We start from the raw sequence: 25910 nt of genomic DNA on the forward strand, positions 1-25910 counted from the left end.
TTACTTGAAAATTATATAGCTCTCACTGGAATAGCTCCGTTGACTCTTAATGTCAGGGTCATGGGTTTGAGCCCCATGTTGAGCAAAAGAGTCCTAAACTGCAGGGGGTTGGACTAGATGACCCGTGTGGTGCCTTCCAACTCTAAAATTCTACGATTCATAGAATCATAGAGTTGGAAGAGACCACAAGGGCCATCGAGTCCAACCCCCTGCCAAGCAGGAAACACCATCACCATTCTATCACTGACACTCCACTAAATGAAAACACAGCATTAAAACTTTCACCGCGATATCTCAGTTGGTAGAACATGAGATGCTGAACTTCAGGGTCATGGGTTAGAGCCCCAAATTGGGCAAAAAAAATCCTGCATTACAGGGAGATGGACTAGATGGCCCTCGTGGTCCTTTCCAACTCTACAATTCTATAAATTGTATACCTGAAGAAGCATCTCCACTCCCATCGTTCAGTCCGGACACTGAGGTCCAGCTCTGAGGGCCTTCTGGCGGTTCCCTCACTGCGAGAAATGAGGTTACAGGGAGCCAGGCAGAGGGCCTTCTCGGTAGTGGCGTCTGCCCTGTGGAATGCCCCCCATCAGACGTCAAGGAAATAAACAACTATCTGACTTTTAAAAGACATCTGAAGGCAGCCCTGTTTAGAGATGTTTTTAATGTCTGATGTTTTGTTGTATTTTTAATATTTTGTTGGAAGCCTCCCAGAGTAGCTGGGGAAATCCAGCCAGATGAGCGGAGTATAAATAAAATATTGTTGTTATTATTATTGTTGTTGTTATTATTATTATTAACCTCATTACCTGAAAACATGAAAGACCATGCAGAAGAACAAGCACACAATTCAGAATCATCTGCTCCAGACAATGTTCCTAGCCTTCATTTGGAAGGAAGGAAAGTGGGGAGATTTCTCATCCCTTCAGATAGTTGCTATTGTTGTATGGTTAAAACCAACAAAACTAGACAGCAATTATGATGCTATTCTTCTATATCAATGGCAGTAGCCTTCAAAAACAGCACACACTGTTTTCAACTTGTAAGATATTTAATAATAATAATAATAATAATAATTTTTTATTTATACCCCGCCCTCCCCAGCCAAGGCCGGGCTCAGAGCGGCTTACAAGATGAGTGATTACAACTTAAAAACAAAAATAAAATACAACATTAAAATAATGGAACATTAAAATATTAAAATGGAGCCTCATTGCAGGAGAAGGAAAAGAAAAAAGAAAAAGGGGGCGGAGGGAATCAAATTGGCTCCAATCCAAAGGCCAGGCGGAACAACTCTGTCTTACAGGCCCTGCGGAAAGAGATCAGATCCTGCAGGGCCCTGGTCTCATGAGACAGAGCGTTCCACCAAGTTGGGGCCAGTGCTGAAAAGGCCCTGGCTCTGGTTGAAGCCAATCTAACTTCCTTAGGGCCTGGGACCACTAGGGTGTTGTTATTTATGGACCTTGAGGCTCTCCGTGGGGCATACCAGGCGAGGCGGTCCCGTAGGTACGAGGGTCCTAGGCCGTGAAGGGCTTTAAAGGTCAAAAGCAGCACCTTAAATCTGACCCTGTACTCCACCGGGAGCCAGTGCAGCTTGAAAAGCACTGGATGAATATGCTCCCATGGCAGAGACGCTGTGAGGAGCCTCGCTGCAGCATTCTGTACCCGCTGGAGTTTCTGGGACAGCTTCAAGGGCAGCCCCGCGTAGAGCGAGTTACAGTAGTCAAGCCTGGAGATGACTGTCGCATGGATCACTGTGGCCAGGTCGGGGCGGGAAAGGTAAGGGACCAACTGCTTGATGCGGCGAAGGTGGAAAAATGTCGCCTTGGCTGTTGCTGTGACTTGCGCCTCCATGGAAAGCGAGGCGTCAAGGATTACACCCAAACTCTTAACGGAAGGCAATGGCACTAATTGGGCCCCCGCAAGAGAAGGGAGTTGGTCCCTCATCCCCATGCTATCCCGACCTAGCCATAGGACCTCTGTCTTTGAAGGATTTAGTTTCAATCGGCTCCCACGAAACCATCCAGCCACAGCTTCCAAGCATCTGGTCAGTGTGTAAGGGGCCGAGTTGGTGTGGCCATCCATCAGTAGATAGAGCTGAGTGTCATCAGCATATTGATGACAGCCCAGCCCAAAGCTCCGGATAATCTGGGCAAGGGGGCGCATAAAGATGTTAAAAAGCATTGGGGAGAGAATTGCGCCCTGCGGCACTCCACACACCAAGGAGTGGCGTGACGACATTTCCCTCCCTAGTGCCACCCTCTGTCCCCGACCAGAGATAAAAGAGCACAACCAGTTACGGGCTATGCCCTGTATCCCCACGTCTGCAAGGCGATGGTCCAGAAGATCATGATCGACCATGTCAAAGGCTGCTGACAAATCTAAAAGGATCAGCAGTCCTGACCCGCCTCGATCCAGTTGTCTACGGATATCATCTGTTAGGGCAACCAGAGCCGTCTCCGTCCCAAAACCAGGACGGAAACCGGACTGAAATGGATCTAATGCCGATGTTTCCTCCAGAAACCTACCAAGCTGTTCAGCAACCGCTCTCTCAATTACCTTACCCAGGTATGGAAGATTTGAAACTGGGCGGTAATTGGATAGGTCTAAGGGATCTAATGAAGCTTTCTTTAAGAGTGGACGCACCACTGCTTCCTTCAGTTCCCCTGGGAATGTCCCCGTGTCAAGGGACAAATTGATAATTTCAACCAGGGGGGTCCGCGCAACATCTGGACACTCCCTAATCAGCCAAGACGGGCACGGATCAAGGAGGCAGGTGGTGGGCCTACCAACTTGGAGGAATCTATCCACATCAGTAGGGAGTATCCGATCGAAATGGTCCAACACTGGACCTGAAGTCAGTCGAGGGGCCTCCAGTTCAGTCACTGTATCTAAATTGGCAGGGAGGTCACGGCGGAGCAACAGGACTTTCTCCGCAAAAAAGCTCGCGAATGCCTCACAGCTGTGGGTCGAATTTGTGCTTAAATTTGGTTGTCCTCCTAAGGACGTTATTGACCTAATTATTCTAAAAAGTTGTGCCGGGCGAGAGCTAGCGGATGCAATAGAAGCTGCAAAGTAAGATTTCTTAGCAGCTTTCATAGCCATCTCATAGGCCATCTCATATTTGCATATATAAGAACATATATCAAGGCTTTGTCTGGAAAGCAAGGTATTTCTTCCTCCCAGAGGATCAGTATCTAATCTGTCAAACACATATCAACAACTTAACAGTGTATTTATCCTCAAAAGCAATAGCCTTTAAAAAAAGAAAGAAAAACAAAACAGTACTAGTACTTGCAGATGACCTGCTAAACTAGACAAAATAAGAAAGAGGAACTGTTAGGTTTGATTCAGACTACCATGTTTGCATTGTTTCATCACTGAAAACACTTTTGCCACTACTGTATAGGGTGCCTACTACCCTTACAGCTGCTCTTTCAGGCTACATCTTCAACTGTCAGGTTCACCTGTCACAGAAGCTGTGACTTTGCAAACTGAACGAAAAAGATTCTCGCCAGTGAGTGTCAGTGTGGTGTAATGGTTCAACTTCCATTTTCTTTGCCCAGATTATAGCCACCAATTCCTCCTAAAATCAGAACATTTTAATAAATCCATACAAACTAAAGCACAAAGTGACTGTAAAACGTTACCAGTTGTCAGTTTTACAGAGCATTCCTATGCTATGTCCACCTGAGTTCAATGGGACATTGTAGGTGGGCAGATCAATCCTAATGAGTGGCTGGGGACAACAGAAGTGGCAAAGCCACCAGCACATAAGAAGCCCTGCCAGCTCCTACCCGTCAGGGCAGAAGGTGAGCGGCAGCTTTGTAGGGATCATGCCACACCAGCTCCAAGCCCAGACTGGACCTTTCTCCACAAACTGGGGCAATTTAGGATCCAGCAGTTCCTCTCCACCACAGAATGCTCCATCACATGGCCCTCTGCCAGCATTAGCTTTGCACCCATTCAGGAAGAGATCACAGCTCTCCTGCAGAAGAGCCCATCTGCCAACAGCACGTTCCTCTAATCAGCACTACCAGGCATCAACATCAAAGGGACAGTGAGAATGAAGCACAGGGCCCTTTGTCTGCAAATCTTTACCTGCAATGGCCACCTTTATTGTAGGTCAGGGCATCAGTCTTCAGAAAACTGATAAAAACAAATGCTCAAGTAGCCTAGGAATTACCTCTCTACTCAGATATTACATGGCAGCAATGGAGATCTTTAAGAGTTCTGTGTTAGCAGGCTGTTAATCACAGTGGATTCTCAATTCTAGTTGTACTGTCTTCTTCAGTCACCAACATTAGTTTTAGTTCCAAAACCATATCCATAAAGGATAAGGGTTGACAGTTTGAGGTGGCACAAATCATTTGGGAGAGAGGAGAAGGAAAATAAAGGTGGTGGTTGTTATGTTATGTGGGATGTTTGTAGCAAATCACTCATGTTACAATAAGCACAAATTGTCCTTACGCATGCCTTAGCTTCAGCTGGGGAGGGGAGTACGGAGAATGCACCATGCATTATGCACAGGCCAGCAATGTATGCTCATGGAATTTCAATCACACATCACATTCAATGCAAGTACTTTCAATCTGTGCCTGGGGAAAATGCATGCACAGATCAAACTACCCCCCAAGCAGTTTGGATTGGATTGGGATCAGTGTTTATAATATGTTCTGTGTTATGTTTACTTGAATATATAAACTTTGAACAGCACACATTTACACACATTTACACTGCTAAGCATTCAAACTTCTAAGATTCTACTACATGGAACATTTAATGCATGCTCAAGGGAGTGAAGTGAGCAGGAAGCAGAACTCTTGAAATTAGCCTTTGCCAGTTATGGCTCTCTGGGAAGACCTAGAGATAGTAGCACCCTCCCAAACATCATGCGGGTGACTGCAAGACATGTGGCAATACTTGGAAGTGAGCTGAAGCAAATTATGGGGCAAAAGGGTGAGGAAGATGGAACAGTGGCAGTTGCTCAGAAGAAAATATTAGAATCACAGTGGATGACACTTTAAATTCCATTCTTTATACTACAAGGCCCAGTTAGGAGACCCAAGAGGCTAGCTCAGCCGAGAACTTTTCAAAGGGTTATTTACAAGATCACATATTTAATAACCCTTTGCTTCTGTGCTCACTATTCTAGTTCAGATTAGAATATCCAATTGACCCTTGAAAATTCCCAAGATCACTTAACTTATCATCATCCTTTCATTCTCAGAACATGGTACTAAGGCGTGATTCAAAAGTGAATTCTTTTCAGTCTATTAAAACATGTTCATAGGAGAATTCTCACAAGCCTACATTAATCCTCACTTTATGTTAGATTGACCTGAAGTTTTCTCACAAACATTCATGCATTTTAAGAACACCACTCCAGCCTTTAAAGGAATTAGTCCAAACTGTTAAACCTCATTTTATTGCAGTGAGAAGGAATGGGAAGGGGTTGCTTCTTGTTGATGCTGTTGGCATCCACACCACTTTTCACTGCAATATTGTTCAACAAGGAAACTCAAATCTGCCAGCCTAGTAATGTAGGAAAAAAATTGTCCAGCTGCATTTACTGATATCCAGCTAAAAAAAGCAAATCATGGATAAACAGCTTTGTGAGACAAAAAAACTGACATACCATTGGGGACCTAAGGATTTGAAAGTAAACCGAGGGAATTAAGCTGTCTAAACTGAAGAAATCTGCAAAAATAAAATTCCAGTACTTGTACAAAAATAATCAGCAGCATCCAACTTTGCTCTGGCAGCATTTAGCTACACTTGATGAAAGCTCATCATACTAAAACACAGGTCTTTTTCCTCCTTTTTCTGACCCCAGCTCTGTACTCTCAGATTTTGAACAGCCCTGTACAGTTCTACTGTTCCAGGTTTAGGAGTGTAACACAACATAAATAGGGGAAACATTGCAGAAGGTCACAAGTTCAGTCCCCAAGTTCAGTCCCCATCAGCCCCAGGTACTACTGAAAGACTCACCTAAAACCCTGGAAAAGTGCTGCCAATCTGTGTCAAAAACGATGATCTTGATAGAATCATAGAATCATAGAGTTGGAAGAGACCACAAGGGCCATCGAGTCCAACCCCCTGCCAAGCAGGAAACACCATCAGAGCACTCTTGACATATGGTTGTCAAGCCTCTGCTTAAAGACCTCCAAAGAAGGTTAGGCCGGCTATTATCCATTTCAGTATAACAGGATTTCTTAATGTACAATGTGACACAATATTTACTGGCTCAGAATATACCATGGCAGATTAAGCGAAAAGAAATGAACATTTTACAATGGTCCATTCAAAGAGCCTATCCTATGGTTCCTTTTTTTCATACCAAACCAAAACTATCACAATATGGTCCTTAATTCAGAGTTTTTAAAAAGATTAGACAAATTTGCAGACCAGATCCAGGTGCTCTTGGAGAAAACTGTTTCTCTAGATCCATTTCAATACAGGTTTGGGCCTGCTTCTGGCACAGAAGCTGCTTTGATTGCCCTGTAGGGGCAATCTGTTGGGAGAGAGACAGGAGAAATATGTCCCTGTTAATTCTCTGCAACCTTTTAGCAGCTTTCAATATCATCAACCATGTCAGGAGTGGCTGTCTGAGTCAGGGATGGGTGGCACTTTGGGATGGTTGCGGTCCTATGTCAATGGTTTCCAACGGCTGATGCTTGGAGGTTGCTCTTTGGCCCCGAGGAGCCTTCAACAAAGGGCTTCCTAAGGTTCCCATTTACCGTATTTTTTGCCCTATAAGACACACCTTTTCCCCTCCAAAAATGAAGGGGAAATGTGTGTGCGTCTATGGGGCGAATGCAGGCTCCTTGGCTTCAGCGATAGCAACAAGAAGCCTAGGAAGCCTGCGCTCTGGAGGCTTCGTGTTGCTTTCGCTGAAGCCAGAAGAGTCTGCACTTTGAGGCTGGCGGTGGGGGAAAGCAGCGCTTCCCCCCATCGCCAGCCCCAGAGGATCGGGGGGCAGCGGGAAAGCGCGCGACGCGTTCCCCTACTCTCCGACCCGGCTTTGAGGCTGGCGGTGGGGGAAAGCAGCGCTTCCCCCCATTGCCAGCCCCAGAGGATCGGGGGGCAGCGGCAACGCACGCGGCACCTTCCCGCTATTCTCCAACCTGGCTTTGAGGCTGGCGGTGGGGAAAAGCAGAGCTTCCCCCCATCGCCAGCCCCACAAGCTGAGTCGAAAAGCCAGCAGAAGCCGCACAGCCCCTTTAAAGAGCGCACGGCTTCTGTGGGCGGTGGGGGAATTCCCCCACCTCCTAGAAATGCCAGCAGAAGCCGCGCAGCCCCTTTAAAGAGTGCACGGCTTCTGCGGGAGGTGGGGGAATTCCCCCACCTCGTAGAAAAGCCCGTAGGAGCCGCGCAGCCTTTAAAGAATGCGCCGCTCTTGGGGGCTTTTCCCCGAGGAGGGAGAAGGGACTGACTGGCCGTTTCATTTTCATTTTTTTTAAAGATCTTTATTAGAAGTTTAACAGTTACAGAAAAAGGAAGAGAAAAACAGTAAAAAGTTCACAATACATCAAAAATAAAGAGGGGGGAAAAATACAAGAAAACAACAAGAAAAGCAAAAACATTCAAAAAACACATCCAATATCTCTATATCTCTACCTTTCATTTACTTGTTTCATTGACCTCCTCACACCTCCCTTTTTTGTATTCTTGTTCAATTAGCTATTTCAGCAAATCCTTTCCATCTTTCTCAATTTTTGTTCTATAATTTATCTTAACACAATCTGACCTTAGATTTTACACTTTGGCCCATTAACAATCTATTTTTACTTAGTTCTTTATAACATTTCTGCTAAAACCATGTAACTTCATTCCAGCATCCTTCTAACATTCATTAATTTTACAATATTTCTGTAAATATACTTTGAATTTTTTTCAATCTTCTTCCACCAACTCTTCTCCCTGGTCTCGGATTCTGCCAGTCATTTCTGCCCTGACTGGCCGTTTCAGTCCCTTCTCCCTCCTGGTCGAAAAGCCCGCAGGAGTCGCGCGCGGCTCCTGTGGGCTTTTGCGGGAGGTGGGGGAATTCCGCCACCTCCCGCAAAAGCGGGAAGAAGGTCTTGGAGTAGCGCACAGGCTGCGTGCAGCCTGTCCGCTGCTCCCAGAGCTGCGGGGGGGGGTCATATTTTTTCCTTGATTCCCCCCCCCCCCCTGAAAACTAGGTGCGTCCTATGGGCCGGTGCGCCCTATAGGGCGAAAAATACGGTATGCCCTAGGCTGTTTAACATCTACATGCTGAGTGAGGTCTTCTGCAGTTATGGGGTATGTTGTCAGCTATATGCTGATGACACACAGCTCTACTTCTCCTTCACATATGGAGTTGAGGTTGTGGATGTGCTGGACCCAGGGTTTGAAATTCCCCTTGTTCTAGGCACATTTTGTGACAGGGTGGTATAGTGGTTAAGAGCGGTAGTCTCGTAATCTGGGTAACGGGGTTCATGTCTCCGCTCCTCCACATGCAGCTGCTGGGTGACCTTGGGCCAGTCACACTTCTCTGAAGTCTCTCAGCCCCACTCACCTCACAGAGTGTTTGTTGTGGGGAGGAAGGGAAAGGAGAATGTTAGCCGCTTGGAGACTCCTTAAAGGGAGTGAAAGGCGGGATATCAAATCCAAACTCTTCTTCTTCTTCAGGGAATTTCGTTAGCGCAAGCAGTTTCTGAGCTCTGGCCGCAGTACTACGCCAAAGATTTCAGATTAAAACTGCAGAGTGGAAGAAAAGAAGAACCTTTTTCTGCCTCCCTATTTCCAGGTATTCTCTGAAGACTGAAGAAGAGACCCTCTTAAGAATATTAGGGGGGTGGGCAAAGAAAGGACTAGACCATGTGAAAAATGAACATAATATTTTAGCTGCAGTTCATTCATTTTCAGCTTTGTAGTCTTATTATAAAAAAGTCTGCCTAGACATTCTGTTGTTGTACCCATAACCTAATTTTAAGGTGCTGTTTAGCTCCTAGCTTTCGTATCTGTTTCTAACACTGGCTGGACCATTGTCTTGCCTTGGTAATGGACTGGGTGAGAGCCAACAAACTGAAGCTCAATCCATACTGAGGCACTGTTAGTGGATGGTTCCCTGGACCATCAAAACCAATCCTGGCCCAGTTGCACTGGCTGCCATTAGTGTTTGGGTCCTATTCAAAGTGTCAGTTTTGACCTATAAAGCTCTAATTAGCTCCAGCCTACAACACCTCAAGGACTGTCTCTTTCCATATGAACCAATCAAGACCCTTCCTGTGTGTGCCTTCTCCACAAGAGGTCTGTGGTGGCTCCCCATTTGTGGAATGCTCTCACCAAGGAGGCTTGCCTGGGACATTTGTTACATATCTTTAGGTGTCAAGCAAAAACAACACTCTTCTCCTCTGCCTTTGGTTAATTAAACAATCTATGGCCTTTTATACTGTGTATGGGAGGGGGGGTATGCAGCTATGTTATGTATTTTTATGTTTTTATATTGTAAACCGATCCTTGGATGAAGGGTGGTATAGAAATGTAGTAATTTAATAATAAATAAATATATAAATATTGGCTCTGAATAGCAGTTGCTGGAGAGTCAGAAAGAGGGCTGTTGCCCAGTGTTAGAAACTCATATATATAAGCTAGGTGCCAAATGGCACCTTAACCCAAGGTTACAGTCACCAAAGCAGATGTCTAGTTGCCATTTTGGGGCAAGGTGGCTCTAAAGTCTTATTTTTCATAAGTAGTCAAGATGAAATATTGTTTAACAAAGAATGGATACATGGATCATAAAAAATATTGTAAACAACTAAATACATTAGCAGGATTAATTTAAAATCAAGCAGTTTAAAGGTGATTTTGGAAGAAATATAGAGAGTAATAAACAAAAGAAGTTAAGGGGGATATAGTTTTTAAAATGTTTTTTATAAGAAACCAAGGAAGGGGAGAAGGGAAGTCAAAATAAGTATGTATGTAATTTATTATGATTACTGTTAAATTGAAAAATGAAATTTATTTTTTAAAAATAAGCATTTTTCAAATGATTGATTGACTGTGATTGATCATTAGTTAAACATCTGGCTAGTTCAGATGACAAACATGAGCTAGGTTAAGAACTTTGAGAACTTTAAAAAGGCAGACCTTCTGATTAGCATATTACACTTCAAGTCCATAATATAAAGTCGGTACTACATCAGAGCACATTGCTACACACTGACCTGGTTTGCACTCAAATGTTAAAATGCAGTTTAAAATAAACAATGGTTTAATATGCTATGATACATTCTGCTCAATAGTGTTAAATTCCCTCCTCCCTTTACCACATCAGAGAGGAAACAAACCGGCAGCTTTGCGTCACATGCAAACCAGTGCTTGCAGTTTGTTTGGAGAGAAACAAACTACAAGAGCTGGTCCACGCATATCGCAAAGCCCAGCAGAGGCAAATCCAACACTACTGAGTAGTATGCACCAGCTTGCTATTCATATATTCATAAGCCATAGTTTGCTTTAAACTAAAAGTCTCGTACCCAGCATTGCTCAGGAATTCTTTTGACTGGCTCAGTCCACCATCTTAATTCAAAATGGTGTCCAACTGTATCAAAAAAACAACAACAAAAAACCCTGCTTCTTGTGCTCAGAAGTTATCATGCAGAATTTTGGTACAATATCTTAAGAGTTGCCCAATTGCACAACAAACAGGGGGAAAACTTTCCATAATACACTTGTACCTTGGTTCTCGAACACCTTGGTACTCATACGTTTTGGCTCCCAAACGCTGAAAACCCGGAAGTACCATAAGTTTTCGAACCTTTTTTCGGAAGCCGAACATCCAACACGGCTTCTGCTTGAGTGCAGGAAGCTTCTGCAGCCAATCGGAAACCGTGCCTTGGTTTTCGAACGTTTCAGAAGTTGAATGGACTTCCAGAATGGATTACATTCGAGAAGCAAGGTACAACTGTATATAGTTTATATTGTCTCTAATCTTCTGAGCCACAAAGCAGGCAGCAGCAAAGCACAGGACAATGCTAGAAGGAATGGAGGCTTGGCTACAGCAAAGCCAGGACCATGAGGCCTTCCCCGACTGGTTCATCTGTTCCACAAACTCCTGCTTTCTGTGGCACTTGTGGCATCTATTCTGCAGGCAGACCAAACCATCCATGATGCGCATTATGGGTAAGGGCTTTCCACAATGCAGTTCGGTCTCTGAAAAGCTATTATTTGCACACAGCCAGAGAAAAACTAAATTTAGGAAGGCTGAAGTCTTAGTGTGTAACAACACCAACAACAAAGTAAAATGAATTATTAAAAAGGGAAGGGCCTTTTGATATTTCTAGCTTTGAAACCACAAACCTTACATAGATAGTGCCACTAAAAATGTATTCTTTTACAATAAATCAGCAACAGGAAACCTCTTCCACCAAGCCTCCCCATTCTGTTTATTTGGTTGAAGTCACACCCACCTGTCCATCACCCACTGTCATATGCAGAACAGGTAAAACTGTAGCAAAATTCAAGCTGTGGATTCAAAGCAAGAGCCAAGAGCACACTCCCAATTTCCCCTTTTCAATTTGGCACCTTACCATGTCATGCTGCTTTCAGCAGCAACTGGATACGCTCAGGAGTCCCAATTGCCTCTGGAGGCAGCATAGCCTTCCCCCCCCCCGCCCCGCCTAACCAACCTCACCGGGTTGTTGGCGGGACGGAGCTGAGGCGAGGGGGAAGCTGCACAAGGACCCCGAGGCGCATTTCACAGAGCCATGAAGACAATCCTGATGGCTTCTCATTGGAGCAAGCCGAGGACCATGAGGCGCCAGGCCTCCTGCTCCCCCAGAGGCCCCCCGACAGAGCCGGGGCCCGGCCGCCCTCTTCTCCGCCCGAGGCCCCCGGGCCAAGGCGCCCCCTTGGAGAGGGCCGGAAGGCGGCACGGGGCGGAAGCGGAGGGGGGTCACGGGGCGGAGGAGAACCCTCTCGAGGGGAGCCTGGCGGGAGGCGCCCCCGAGGCCCGCTCGCCCCGGACAGGGGCCCCCTCGCGGCCTCACCCCTCCCGCGCCGCCTGCTGCTGCTGCTGCTGCTGCTGCTGCAACCCGACAGCCCTCGCCCCCCCCCCCACTGACCTGTCGCTGAGTGGCGGGCGGGGGGGGGCTCCCCTTGAGAGACTGCTGCCCCGTCACCCCCACTCGGCCTCCGCCACCCTTCTCTCCGCCCTCTCCTCACACGCAGGGCGCGTAGCCCCGCCCCTTCCGCGTATCCTTCCGCGAGGGCGCTCTCCCCCCCCCCATTCATTGTCCTGTGACAACGGAGAAGCTCTCCCCACCCCTTTATAACCTCCTTCGAGAAACAACCCTCCGAAAAAGCCTTAGCAGCTTTCTTGTAATAAAGGCAGCAGCGGAACTATTTTTTGAAAGCGGAAGAATTACACATACGCGAGTTCGCACACCAACGCCGAAAAAACCCTACCCACAGGGCGGGTTAGCAGCAATGCATGCTGGGGATCGTAGTCTCCCCCTTGGGCGAGCGGGATCCTCTTTTTGTCGCCTTCAGGGAAAGCGGAGCGTCGGCGTTGCTAACGGGACGGGGAAAACTAGGCGGGGAGCCACGCCCCTTTCCCCTCCGCCCGTACGCGCGCGCGGGGAGGCGGTTGCTGCCGCGGGGGCGCGCGAGCGAGGGGCGGGGCCTGCGAGGGAGGCCGGCAGTTTGAGTTGCGAGGCGAGGAGTCGCGGGCGGCGCGTGAGGCGAGCGGGGCGCCCGGAGAGGAGAAGGGAGCCAGCCCGACCGACCGACCGACCGCCGCCCAGGTAACTTCCCTTCGCTGTTTCTATCCGGCGGCGCGTGCCCGAGAGTTCTCCGCCTCAGGCGGGACGCGAACCGGGCGGGAGGGGGCCGGGTGGGGGGCGCCGGAGGCCGCTTGGCGCCCGCGCCGCCGCCGCCCGCCCCCTCCCTCCCCGCGGGGCGGGGTCGCCTCCGTTTCCTGGCCCCTTGGACGCCCCCGAAGCAGCGGAGAAGTTTCTCCGCGAGAAGTTTCGGGCCGGCCCGTCTCGCGCCCTTTGCCTCGAGAAGGGAAACTTTTCCTGGCCTGTCCCGCCCGCAGCTCCGTGGGGCTCGGGCGCCTGGCCGCCTGCCTTGCCCGCCCGGAAAGCGCAGCCCGTGAGGGGAGGCATCCGGGCGGCGGGTCTCCTCGCCGGGAGAGCAGAAGGGGCGCCGGGGTTCCGTGAGCCTCTTGCCTCTCTCGCACAGGGAAAGGCTCGTCCTGGGCAGGAGGGCGACAGGGCGCCTCGCCCCCAGGCACGGGCCGGCTCCTTCCTTCATGCCCCCCTGTGCGCAGCTCTGGGATCCGTGGCCTGGCTGCTTCGGTCCTGCTGCTGCCTTAGTGGGCTGATGCCATGAAATTTAAGGGGCAGGAAGATCTGCAGATCTGTAAGCGGATCAGGGCCCTGGCAGATAAAACACATTTCTGAAATATTAGGTGCATAATATTAATCAGTCACATGATAATAGATTTTGTTTTGAAGCCTGCTCATATTTGAAGTGTCCTTTAAGTCTTAAGGACATCTGCAACTAGAAAGTTAGTTTTGTTGGTTAGGTTGATTTCAGAGTAGGGAGTTCATAGCTCAATAGTAAACTTGCACTGGCTTGAGCTCACAGCTTCACTTGTATATCTGGTACTGAAATGTGTCTTGTTGGATTGGGACAGTTATACCCTGATAATCTTGGTCACCCTCCTCTATACATAGTGCAGCTTGTCAATATTCTTCCACCAGATTACCATTATGCCTGCTATATCTCTGCTCTTTAAAATCAAGTACTTCAGCTCACCCATAAAGTAACTCAGCTCAATCCGGAGAGCCCAGTTAGGCTGCTTGATGTTTGCCCGCTCCCTCCCTCCTCAGCCCAGATGCCAGCCTGGGGAGCCTGAGACAAGAGTGGGGCTAACTTTGCCTGTCAGCCAGCACCTTCATTTCTTTCTCTGGCCACACAAGTGCCAGCAGGCTGCCACCTTCCCTCCCTCCCTGTGCAATTGCTGAGCAGATTGAAACTGCCTCCCATGCCTTGCGTAGTGCTCCAGAGGGTGGCTTCCGGTAGCTATCGCTTGCGTGGTGAGAGGCTATCTTTGGGGCTAGCTGCAGCTGGCGGCAACAGGGAGGCCATTGGAACCCTGGGGCTCTACGTTTCTGTGCACGGTGCCATGCCATGTGGTGCCCCGGCTGATGCACTCTGCCCGGGGCAGCGCTGCCTACCCAGCCTCGCCTGGAAGTGGAAGAAGCTGCGCACACTTATGCTGGTCATCTGCATGGCCAACAACTGCCTTCTTCCCACCTTCTTTCCTCCTTTATCAGGATATCACAAGGTTTAGCTGGCTATATATTAACAATGTTGGAAAGCAGATATCAGCCATCCCTAGTCAAAAGTCGCCCAACATACTGAATCCACCCCAATCTAGAGGATTTATTGCAGTCCCCTCCATCTTTTGTAACACATTGCTTTTATAGTTGCAGTGTCCACTCTTAGTATCATACAAGTAATTTGAAATAATGATGTAAAAGTTAAACCTCACATATATCCTTTGTTTTTACTCTGTTGTGAACATCTCATGTAGCTTCTCTCTTTTTTACAGTGGTACTTTGGGTTAAGAACTTAATTTGTTCTGGAGGTCCGTTCTTAACCAGATACTGTTCTTAACCTGAGGTACCACTTTAGCTAATGGGGCCTTCCCCTCCGCTGCCGCCACACAATTTTTATTCTCATCCTGAAGCAACGTTCTTAACCCGAGGTACTATTTCTGGGTTAGCGGAGTCTGTAACCTGAAGCATCTGTAACCCGAGGTACCATTGTATTTTCTTTATAGCTGGCTGATGTGTTGTCTGAAACTAAGAGCGATAGGAGGAGGTAATAATGATAACTTAAAAGCTTTCACGATTGCAAAATGAAAAGGAATTGTCTACATCATGGGTAGGCAAACTAAGGCCCAGGGGACGGATCTGGCCCAATCACCTTCTAAATCCGGCCTGCGGATGGTACAGAAATCAGTGTGTTTTTACATGTGTAGAATGTGTCATTTTATTTAAAATGCATCTCTGGGTTATTTGTGGGGCATAGGAATTTGTTCATTTTCCCAAAAAAATATAGTCCGCCCCCTCCCCCCACAAGGTCTGAGGGACAGTGGACCGGCCACCTGCTGAAAAAGTTTGCTGACCCCTGGTCTACATTATTTAACTACAACTACCAATGAAATGGCAAACATAGTTGTGTAGAATATGATAGAGGAACAGCTAGCTGTGGTTTCTTTATTAGGTTTTGTATCAGTTATAACAAACATGGAGGGAAATGCTCACCAATGTCAATTTGTGCAAAACACTGTTACCTTAGTGCTGATTATGCAGGTCAACACTCCAGTAACCTAATCCAATGAAATTAGCAAAGAAATGACAGACTTCCTTAAAACCAGATTCTAACAAAAATGTGGGTGGAAAACCTTTCATAACAAAGAATGGTTTGTTATTCAGGATGAAGTAAGTTGCTGCTAATTAAAAGGTTAGTACATATTCTTATAGATGGTAAATCACAGTGTACATTAAAAAGTCATACATCGTATCAGTGACACAGTAGTATCTATGCAATATTAAGGCACTAATGGGAAGAAAGTCATTTTCTTTTTGCTTAATACATATTCAGCAATATCCTACATGCTAAGATAATATTTTTAAAGGATATGATTGTATGTGTTTTGTGAGGTATTATCCGCCACTCTTAGATACGGTAGGGAAATGGAATCTTTATATACAGAGATGGGAAACATCATCTGATTCTGCCACAGTGACCCATACCTTAGTTACCTGGTATTTGGACGGCTTAGTGTACTCTATGTGAAAAGTTCAGAGACTTCAGCTGGCTTACAGAGCTGCAGCCACTGTTGACCAGGGCTGATTCTATGGAGTAGAGGTCTCTTGCTACAGCAGCTCCACTGGTCTGTTTCCAGGCACAATTCAAACTGCTGATTATGACCTATACAGCTTAGGTCCAGGGTATCTGAAGGACTCTGTGCTTCCCTATGAATTCGCCCAGGCTCTGAGATCTTTGGGGAACCACCTCTCAGTCCTGCCATTTTCACAGGCACGCTTGATTTAGATGTGGGGAGTGCATTCTTGGTGGCTGCTCGCAAACACTGGAACTCCCTTCCTAAAGTAGCTAGATTGACTCCCTCCTTGAAGTGAGCTTTCCTATCAGCAAGCCTTTAATGTAAAATGCAAGTAAAATCCTACCTTCAAAACCATCAGAACAGATTGCAGGAAACATAAAGCATTACATTTTCTGTACTTAATAATAATAATAATAATAATAATAATAATAATAATAATAATAATAATTTATTATTTATACCCCGCCCATCTGGCTGAGTTTCCCCAGCCACTCTGGGCGGCTCCCAATCAGTGTTAAAAACAGTACAGCGTTACATATTAAAAACTTCCCTGAACAGGGCTGCCTTAAGATGTCTTCCGAATGTCAGGTAATTATTTATCTCTTTGACATCTGATGGGAGGGCATTCCACAGGGTGGGCGCCACTACCGAGAAGGCCCTCTGTCTGGTTCCCTGTAGCCTCACTTCTCGCAATGAGGGAACCGCCAGAAGGCCCTCGGCGCTGGATCTCTGTGTCCGGGCTGAACGATGGGGGTGGAGACGCTCCTTCAGGTATACAGGACCGAGGCCGTTTAGGGCTTTAAAGGTCAGCACCAACACTTTGAATCGTGCTCGGAAACGTACTGGGAGCCAATGCAGATCTCTCAGAACCGGTGTTATGTGGTCCCGGCGGCCACTCCCAGTCACCAGTCTAGCTGCCGCATTCTGGATTAATTGCAGTTTCCGGGTCACCTTCAAAGGTAGCCCCACGTAGAGCGCATTGCAGTAGTCCAAGCGTGAGATAACTAGAGCATGCACCACTCTGGCGAGACAGTTCGCGGGCAGGTAGGGTCTTAGCCTGCGTACCAGGTGGAGCTGGTACACAGCTGCCCTGGGCACAGAGTTAACCTGCACCTCCATGGACAGCTGTGAGTCCAAAATGACTCCCAGGCTGCGCACCTGGTCCTACAGGGGCACAGTTACCCCATTCAAGACCAGGGAATCCCCCACACCAGCCCGCTCCCTGTCCCCCAAAAACAGTACTTCTGTCTTGTCAGGATTCAACCTCAATCTGTTAGCCGCCATCCATCCTCCAACCGCCTTCAGGCACTCACACAGGACCTTCACCGCCTTCACTGGTTCTGATTTAAAGGAGAGGTAGAGCTGGGTGTCATCTGCATACTGATGAACACCCAGTCCAAACCCCCTGATGATCTCTCCCAGTGGCTTCATATAGATATTAAAAAGCATGGGGGAGAGGACAGAACCCTGTGGCACCCCACATGTGAGAGCCCAGGGGTCTGAACACTCATCCCCCACCACCACTTTCTGGACACGGCCCAGGAGGAAGGAGCGGAACCACTGTATGACAGTGCCCCCAGCTCCCAGCCCCTCTAGACGGTCCCCCAGCTCCCAGCCCCTCTAGACTTCATCTACATGTGTAGCTTTACAAATAATAAATATTATTTGTGCCTGTTTTTATGGTGTGATGGCCAGAATTTTATAAATACTGCGTCTGTGTATCTTTTAAGCTTTGAGTGTTTTTTCCTACTATGAGGACTTAAGGTGCACCACCATATGGAATGTTGTTCTCTAGCATTTAAAGTACCTGTTCTTACCCTTAGATACTGTTGGTTACAGTTGCCATGCAAAATGTTCTGCAACAGCTTAAGTGGTTTAAGGTGAAAATGCCAAACAATTAGATGCAGACTCTCCACCCTTAAATGATCTTTAGTTAAGGTAAGTTTGTACTGCATCCATGTCAGTGTGGTTGGGTTTGTTCTGTTTTATATAACACCAGACATAATTTGATCATCTCTCTGGTGCTGTTTTCATCAAAGACATGGATGCTTAGTTGTCTTTCTTATTAGTGTTGATATTTGCATGGCAGTGAATCAAATAATATATTGCAAAATGCAGTTGATGGTGTAATTGTGAAACAGCAAGATTTATGTATTTATTCCCTCTTAATTTTGCAATATGGTAGTGCTGCATTTTTCTTTGTGTTTTATAAGATGGGTTTTGCTGGCTTTCGTTGATTAAAATGATACAAATGTCATTGCAGAATAACAGGTATGACGCGAATTGATGCTAATTAGACTAACTAGGGAAACACTGTAATGAAGTGTGTTTCTGCAGATAAACAGAAAAAGATCTATGGTCAGAATATCCTGTATTTTATGTGCTGGTTGTACATTGAAACAGTGTAGGTCTGTTGCTGAATAACTACCATCACATCTCTTTCTCAGATACTTTAGCCAGTATAGAAATGTACAGCCATGATAAAGCATTGAGATGTTAATATTACAACAGTAAATGAAAAAAAGGAAAATGCAATGTAGCTTCATTTTAAAATAAGGGAACAATGTGTTACATTGAAAATCAGAAAACTAATTTCAATGCTATCTTTCTCTGCGTTAAATTCTGCAGTGGGCATCTTAACAGATAGCATGTCTACGTGTAAAGTATATGATACATAGATACATACTAAGGCATTCAACAAAAATACGTTGAGTACTGCAAGAACTACATAAAATTCATGTTATGAAGTTATATTCTTCCCACTATGGGATAGTTGAATTGGGGTATTATAATTTCACCAATATGTCACTTGTATGTTGCAATTTGCCTTTTTATTTAGATTAAATTGCTAGCACAAAGGGGGGGACTATTAAAAAATAAGACAGTGGAGCTGATGGTAGGGGAGCAGAGGCAACATAAAATTGAATGGCTGAGTCATGGATGAATGATTTATTGTTCTACTGTAATGATTAGAAATAAGTATTGACAGATAAGCAGCAGCCTGCACTTCTCAAAGTTACATAACAGTTGTATTTTTAGGCATTCAAATTAGAAACAGTGTACATGATAAAGTTCTATGTGATGTGATTAAATGCAACTTTTTCATGGTGGTAGGGTAATAGCATTATTTTTAACGAAAGCTAATATCAATTTTTTCAATGTCAGTATCTTAAAACAATGTCCAAAACTGCAGTTGGGGAATACCTTGGTTAGACTTGCATTGAAGGGAGCTGGACAAGATAAAATTTGGTAAAGCCTTCCAACTCTACAATTCTATTTTTCTATGACTGATCAAAATGTCTCCAAATAGTGGCAAGCTTTCAAGTTCTTCAGAACATTACATTAGGGCTGGGCGATATATAGTCCAAAACTACTTTGAAGTCCATTTTGTGATATTAGTTTCATATTTTTTTACCTGGCAATATATTGCAAATCATGGTTGGGTGTGCGCACTATGCAAAAAGCACAACGTGGGAGAAACTGCGAAGCCAGCCAATGCCTCTACATAGCTCCATCCTTATCATAGAATCATAGAGTTGGAATAGACCACAAGGGCCATCGAGTCCAACCCCCTGCCAAGCAGGAAACACCATCAGAGCACTCCTGAGATATGGTTGTCAAGCCTCTGCTTAAAGACCTCCAAAGTAGGAGACTCCACCACACTCCTTGGCAGCAAATTCCACTGTCAAACAGCTCTTACTGTCAGGAAGTTCTTCCTAATGTTTAGGTGGAATCTTCTTTCTTGTAGTTTGGATCCATTGCTCCGTGTCCGCTTCTCTGGAGCAGCAGAAAACAACCTTTCTCCCTCCTCTATGTGACATCCTTTTATATATTTGAACATGGCTATCATATCACCCCTTAACCTCCTCTTCTCCAGGCTAAACATGCCCAGCTCCCTTAGCCGTTCCTCATAAGGCATCGTTTCCAGGCCTTTGACCATTTTGGTTGCCCTCCTCTGGACACGTTCCAGTTTGTCAGTGTCCTTCTTGAACTGTGGTGCCCAGAACTGGACACAGTACTCCAGGTGAGGTCTGACCAGAGCAGAATACAGTGGCACTATTACTTCCCTTGATCTAGATGCTATACTCCTATTGATGCAGCCCAGAATTGCATTGGCTTTTTTAGCTGCCGCGTCACACTGTTGGCTCATGTCAAGTTTGTGGTCAACCAAGACTCCTAGATCCTTTTCACATGTACTGCTCTCAAGCCAGGTGTCACCCATCTTGTATTTGTGCCTCTCAATTTTTTTGCCCAAGTGCAATACTTTACATTTCTCCCTGTTAAAGTTCATCTTGTTTGTTTTGGCCCAGTTCTCTAATCTGTCAAGGTCATTTTGAAGTGTGATCCTGTCCTCTGGGGTGTTAGCCACCCCTCCCAGTTTGGTCTGCAAATTTGATCAGGATGCCCTTGAGTCCATCATCCAAGTCATTGATAAAGATGTTGAATAAGACCAGGCCCAAGACAGAACCCTGTGGCACCCCACTAGTCACTCTTCTCCAGGATGAAGAGGAACCATTGATGAGCACCCTTTGGGTTCGGTCAGTCAGCCAGTTACAAATCCACTGAGTGGTAGCATAGTCAAGACCGCATTTTACCAGCTTCTTTACCAGAATATCATGGGGCACCTTGTCAAATGCCTTGCTGAAATCAAGGTAGGCTACATCCACTGCGTTCCCTTCATCTACCAGGCTTGTAATTCTGTCAAAAAATGAGATCAGGTTAGTCTGACATGACTTATTTTTCAGAAATCCATGCTGACTATTGGTAATCACAGCATTCCTTTCTAGGTGCTCACAGACTGTTTGCTTAATGATCTGCTCCAGACTCTTCCCTGGTATTGATGTCAGACTGACTGGGCGGTAATTATTTGGGTCCTCTCTTTTCCCCTTTTTGAAAATAGGGACAACATTTGCCCTCCTCCAGTCTGCCGGGATTTCGCCTGTTCTCCAGGAATTCTCAAAGATGACTGCCAGTGGTTCTGAGATCACATCTGCCAGTTCTTTTAATACTCTTGGATGCAGTTCATCTGGCCCTGGAGACTTGAATACATCTAAACTAGCCAAGTATTCTTGTACTATCTCCTTAGTTATTCTGGGCTGTGTTTCCTCTGCTGAATCATTTGCTCCAAATTCTTCAGGTCGGGCATTGTTTTCTTTATCGGAGAAGACTGAGGCAAAGAAGGCATTGAGGAGTTCAGCCCTTTCTGTGTCCCCTGTTTGCATTTCACCATCTTCTCCTCTGAGTTGACCCCACTGTTTCTTTGTTCTTCCTTTTGCTACGGACATACCCATAAAAGCCTTTTTTGTTGCTTTTAACCTCTCTAGCAAGCCTGAGTTCATTCTGTGCTTTAGCTTTTCTGACTCTGTGTCTACATGTGCTGGCTATTTGTTTGAATTCCTCTTTGGTGGTTTCCCCCCTTTTCCATTTTTTGTACACATCCTTTTTTAATCTTAACTCAGTTAAAAGTTCTTTAGATAGCCACCCTGGCTTCTTTAGGCACCTTCCATGTTTCCGTCTCGTTGGTATTGCCTGAAGTTGTGCTTTTACTATCTCCCTCTTAACAAACTCCCAGCCATCGTGAACTCCCTTTCCTTTTAGTATTACTGTCCATGGGATCTCACCCAGCACTTCCCTAAGTTTTATGAAGTCGGCTTTCTTAAAGTCAAGAAATTGAGTCCTAGTATGCTTGGCTGCTCCTTTCCGCTGTATAGTAAACTTCAGAAGAGCATGATCACTCGCGTCTAATGATCCTTCCACTTCTACCCCACTAACCAGGTCATCAACATTGGTTAGGATTAGATCTAAAATGGCTGTTCCTCTTGTTGCTTCTCCCACTTTCTGGACAATGAAGTTGTCTGCAAGGCCAGTGAGGAATCTGTTTGACCTTATGCTCTTGGCTGAGTTTGACATCCAACAAATATCTGGGTAATTGAAGTCCCCCATTACTACTATCTCCCTTCCTTTTGCATGCTTGGCCATCTGTTCCAAAAAGGCATCATCTATGTCCTCCGTTTGGCTTGGGGATCTATAGTAAACTCCCACAATGAGGTCTCTGTTATTCTTCTCTCCCTTAATTTTGACCCAAATGCTCTCACTTTGGCTTTGAGGTTCTAAATCTTGGATCTCTTCACAGGTATACACATCCCTGACATATAACGCCACTCCTCCTCCTTTCTTGTCTGGTCTGTTTCTCTGAAATAGATTGTATCCCTCCATGATTACATTTCAATCGTGGGACTTATCCCACCAGGTTTCAGTGATGCCTATTATGTCATATATAGTTTGCTGTACTAAGAGCTCAAGCTCATCTTGTTTATTTCCCATGCTTTGCGCTCATCTTGTTTATTTCCCATGCTTTGCGCATCCTTATTCCAGCCATTGTGATATATCAGTATATTGTTCAACTGATCAAAGCCCTACTGGCAAATCTGCCGGGAAAATCTGAAGCCTCCCATATTAAATATCTTTTGGATGACAGGTCTAGTGATATTACACTGGCCGTGGCAAAGTTTCTTTCGGAAGTCAAAAGAAACAAAGATCATCAAGCTTGAGACAAAACAAAATGACCACCTCGGTTTCTCTCTCTGTATTAACTGTATTTTGTTCTGAAATTCTTCTATGCGTCTTTGGACTGCAATAAAGAGTTTTTTAAAAAATTATTGTGATGTTTAGCTGGTGATAGTCCGGCCCACCACAAGATCTGAGGGGCGGTGAACCGGTCCTCTCCTAAAAAAGTTTGCTGACCCCTGGACTAGAGGACCCTTAGGGTCGCTTACAACTCTACAATTCTATTATTCTACGCTGCACAACATAGTAAGAGCCTGCTTGATCAGGCCAATCACCCATCTAGTGAAGCATCCTCAGTGGGAACCCCACAAGCAGGATTCAAGCACTCTCCCCTCCAGTGGTTTCCACTCTGAGTTCGTGTATACAGTGGTACCTCAGGTTACGAACACCTCGGGTTACAGAATCCGCTAACCCAGAAGTAGTACCTTGGGTTAAGAACTTTGCCCCAGGATGAGAACAGAAATCGTGTGGTGGCAGCAGCGGGAGACCCCATTAGCTAAAGTTGGTACCTCAGGTTAAGAACGGTTTCAGGTTAAGAACGGACCTCCGTAATGAATTAAGTTTGTAACCAGAGGTGCCACTGTAAATACAAGGCTGTTTTCCTATTTTCATGTTAACAGTATAAAACTGTGTTGTCATGGCTTAGCATTGCCTGTGAACGTATCACCCCTTATGTTGCTAGTCCTACACTCTGTCCTTTATTGCCTTTAGAGAATAATTTGGTCTTTGACTGGCCTGGGATATCACTGATGCATGTACACATGCTGTGTTCTTGGAAGTAAAGAACCTACATTTGCAATACCTGAAATACTGGCTTCTGCTTGTCTACAGGCATGTAAACTCTTGTACTGAGGTACCCAAATTTGATACCTTGGGGGGTTTTTTAGCATGCGAGATATGGCAGTAATTTAAATTTGTGCGGAATGAGAGAGTATGGGACAGTTTATGAGATGTGATAAAAGATTGCATAATATTTTAAAGAAATAAATAGACTGACTAACTTGATATTGTTTTGCCCATTGTTGACCTAATTAGCTTACATTGGGTCATTGGTGATGTTGTTACCTGAAGGCTTTATCTAAAAACATTTGATCATCCTTCCCCCCCCCCTTTTTCTTTTTCAAAATCAATCAATATTGCATAGTGCTCTGTCTCTCCAGCCTATAAAAGAGGCCTTAAGTATCTATTTATATGTTCAGATCAGTGATTGCGCACAGTGTCAGGACCAATGAACTGTGAAATCAATTATTAAATCTTATTGACACTGCCTGGAAGCTGTTTTGTTGAGAGCATTAGAAATATTAAGTAAATAAAACTTCAGTTATGCTTCTAATATTAAGGTTAATAAACTACCATTGAAGGAGTGGCAATACGGTAGAACCTCTACTTACGTCCCGTTCTACTTAGGCTCGTTCCAATCACGTCCGCGGCAAACCTGGAAGTAAACACCAGGTTTGCCACGATACACACAGAAGCGGCTGCCACGGTCTGCACATGCGCAGAAGCGGGCTGCCTCCGAATGCACCTGTGCACAACAGCGCTTCTACCAGCGACCCGTTCCACTGTGTATTGTTTTAGAATACTTCTGCTGAGGCATCATTCGCTTTCTTCTATCATTCATTTCAAATGAAGTAGACTGTGGTACACAAAAGCTTATGCCATAATAAATTTGTTAGTATTTCAGGTGCCACTAGACTCTGTTTTTGAAGCAACAGATTAATATGGTTATGCCTGTGTAATTTCTATCTCATTTAAACCTCTACTGCCTTATGGAATACCTTTGGGAGAAGAAAATGCTAAAGAGTAAACCCTGAACAAATCCAGAGTGGAGTTCCTAAGGCAGTTGGATAGCACCATGTATGCTTCCTTCCTGCAACTCCTGCAGCCCAGCTGGTGCTTCCTTTTGGACCCCGTCAGTGAGGCTGAGAGGGGAGTCTTGTCGTCTGGGCAGCCCAGGACCTCCAGACACCCTGGCCAGGCTTGAGCCCTGGAGAGGTTACCTTGGTGCTGGTATTGCAGGATTTTGATTTCTCTCCTGGACACTCACTCCACAGTCTCTCAAGACAGATGGGTGCTAACCAAGCAAAGCCCTCATTTTGCAAAAATGGTTTCTTTTGTGTACTAAACATTTGTGTGTTGTTGGCGTCCGTCTGTCTCTCACTACTTCACCATTGAATTGTATAGCAAAGGCAGTGGTGAGCCCCCATTAAAGGATGCAAATATAAATCACCCAAATAGAATGTGATCTGCAAAGCTTTATATAGTATAATTTAAGATTAAGGATTTGTCTTGAAGATTTCAGCTGAGGAAATGACACTTATATAAGAATCTGATCCACTGAAAGGAAAAACTATTAATTTGTTCATGGTTGTAGGATTTGGTGATTTGAGTTCTGCACTCTGACATGAGATTAAATGGTTATGAAAGCTTGAGCAGAACATGATTTCTGTGTCATTGCAGATAGTAAGGATAGATGTGGCATATAGATTAGAGAGCTAATCCCACACAATTTAAATTATTTAAATGTTTCATGGTTTTTAATAGGTGCACCTCAATATTATTTTTTTCCATCTTAGTCTTGATGGCAAACAATTCACTGTAATTTTTGTACTTGGCTTCCCAAGGACACATATGGGAGAATGAATACCAAAACATTATTTTTTGTGGAAACTAATACATGCAAAATTCCTTTTATTATAATATTCTGGTCATCTATATCCGCTGCACCATTCCACAGTCATGCTGTTGTTCTTCCACTATTGACAGTCTCATGATCAGGCAACTGTTCTGTCCTGTCTCATATGCATATTGTTGCTAATTGTGTGTGCCATTGTTTTCTGGAAGTGTGGGTATGTGTTGAAAAAGTAATTTGTGCTCAGTGTACAATAAGCACTTCCTTCCTCAGTTATTTGAATTATTGACATCTTATGCAGCAGCCTTCAGGATTCCAGAAGGGTGTATGAGTGAACATCTTGTGTTGCTGTTTTTCAACCAATACAGTGGTGCCTCGCAAGACGAAATTAATTCGTTGTGCAAGTTTTTTCTTCTTGCGAGTTTTTCGTCTTGCGATGCACGGTTTCCCATAGGAATGCATTGAAAATCAATTAATGCGTTCCTATGGAAACCGCCTGCAGACCAGGTCCGGGGACAGTCTGTCCCCCGACCTCTTCTGAAGGCTGGGGGGGGACAAGGGCTTTTCTTCCCACCCCCAGCATTTTAAAAAACCCCGGGACAGCGGAGGACTTCTCCGCTGTCCGGGGCGATCTTAAAATGCTGGCGGGCGGCATTTTAAAATCGCCCGGGACAGCGGAGGACTTCTCCGCTGTCGGGGGCGATGTAAAAGCCCCTGGGAAGGCAGGCAGGGGGGACAAAGACTTTTGCCCCCCGCCTGCCTTCAGAAGAGGTCCTGGACCTCTTCTGAAGGCGGGCGGGGGGCGAAAGTCTTTGCCCCCCC

The 25910-nt window shown here is 45.5% G+C and overlaps 2 protein-coding genes across 14 annotated transcripts in view; one reads left to right on the forward strand and one right to left on the reverse strand.

Moving 5' to 3' along the window:
- Nucleotides 1-12572, reverse strand: part of HMG20A (high mobility group 20A) — a 62673-nt gene extending 50101 nt beyond the window's left edge. Inside the window, exon 1 of one of the 9 annotated variants that reach the window (XM_081207884.1) lies at nucleotides 12433-12572. Coding sequence is in view for 3 of the 9 variants with exons in the window: in XM_081207882.1 (XP_081064008.1) it covers nucleotides 11556-11558 (3 nt within the window). In the remaining 6 variants the exon portion in view is untranslated. Of the gene's footprint in view, nucleotides 1-11555; nucleotides 11640-12089; nucleotides 12215-12398 lie in introns of those variants that run through there. The other 8 variants (XM_081207886.1, XM_081207888.1, XM_081207880.1 and 5 more) reach the window with 8 other exon arrangements.
- An 81-nt stretch (nucleotides 12573-12653) lies between these two features.
- Nucleotides 12654-25910, forward strand: part of PEAK1 (pseudopodium enriched atypical kinase 1) — an 81103-nt gene continuing 67846 nt past the window's right edge. For 3 of the 5 annotated variants that reach the window (XM_081207571.1, XM_081207566.1, XM_081207569.1), the window contains exon 1: nucleotides 12654-12770. The gene's annotated coding sequence lies outside the window, so the exon portion shown is untranslated. Of the gene's footprint in view, nucleotides 12771-17705; nucleotides 17828-25910 lie in introns of those variants that run through there. The other 2 variants (XM_081207570.1, XM_081207568.1) reach the window with 2 other exon arrangements.

The sequence above is a fragment of the Podarcis bocagei genome, assembly GCF_964188305.1.
Source record: "Podarcis bocagei genome assembly, chromosome: 9".
Lineage (NCBI taxonomy): Eukaryota > Metazoa > Chordata > Lepidosauria > Squamata > Lacertidae > Podarcis > Podarcis bocagei.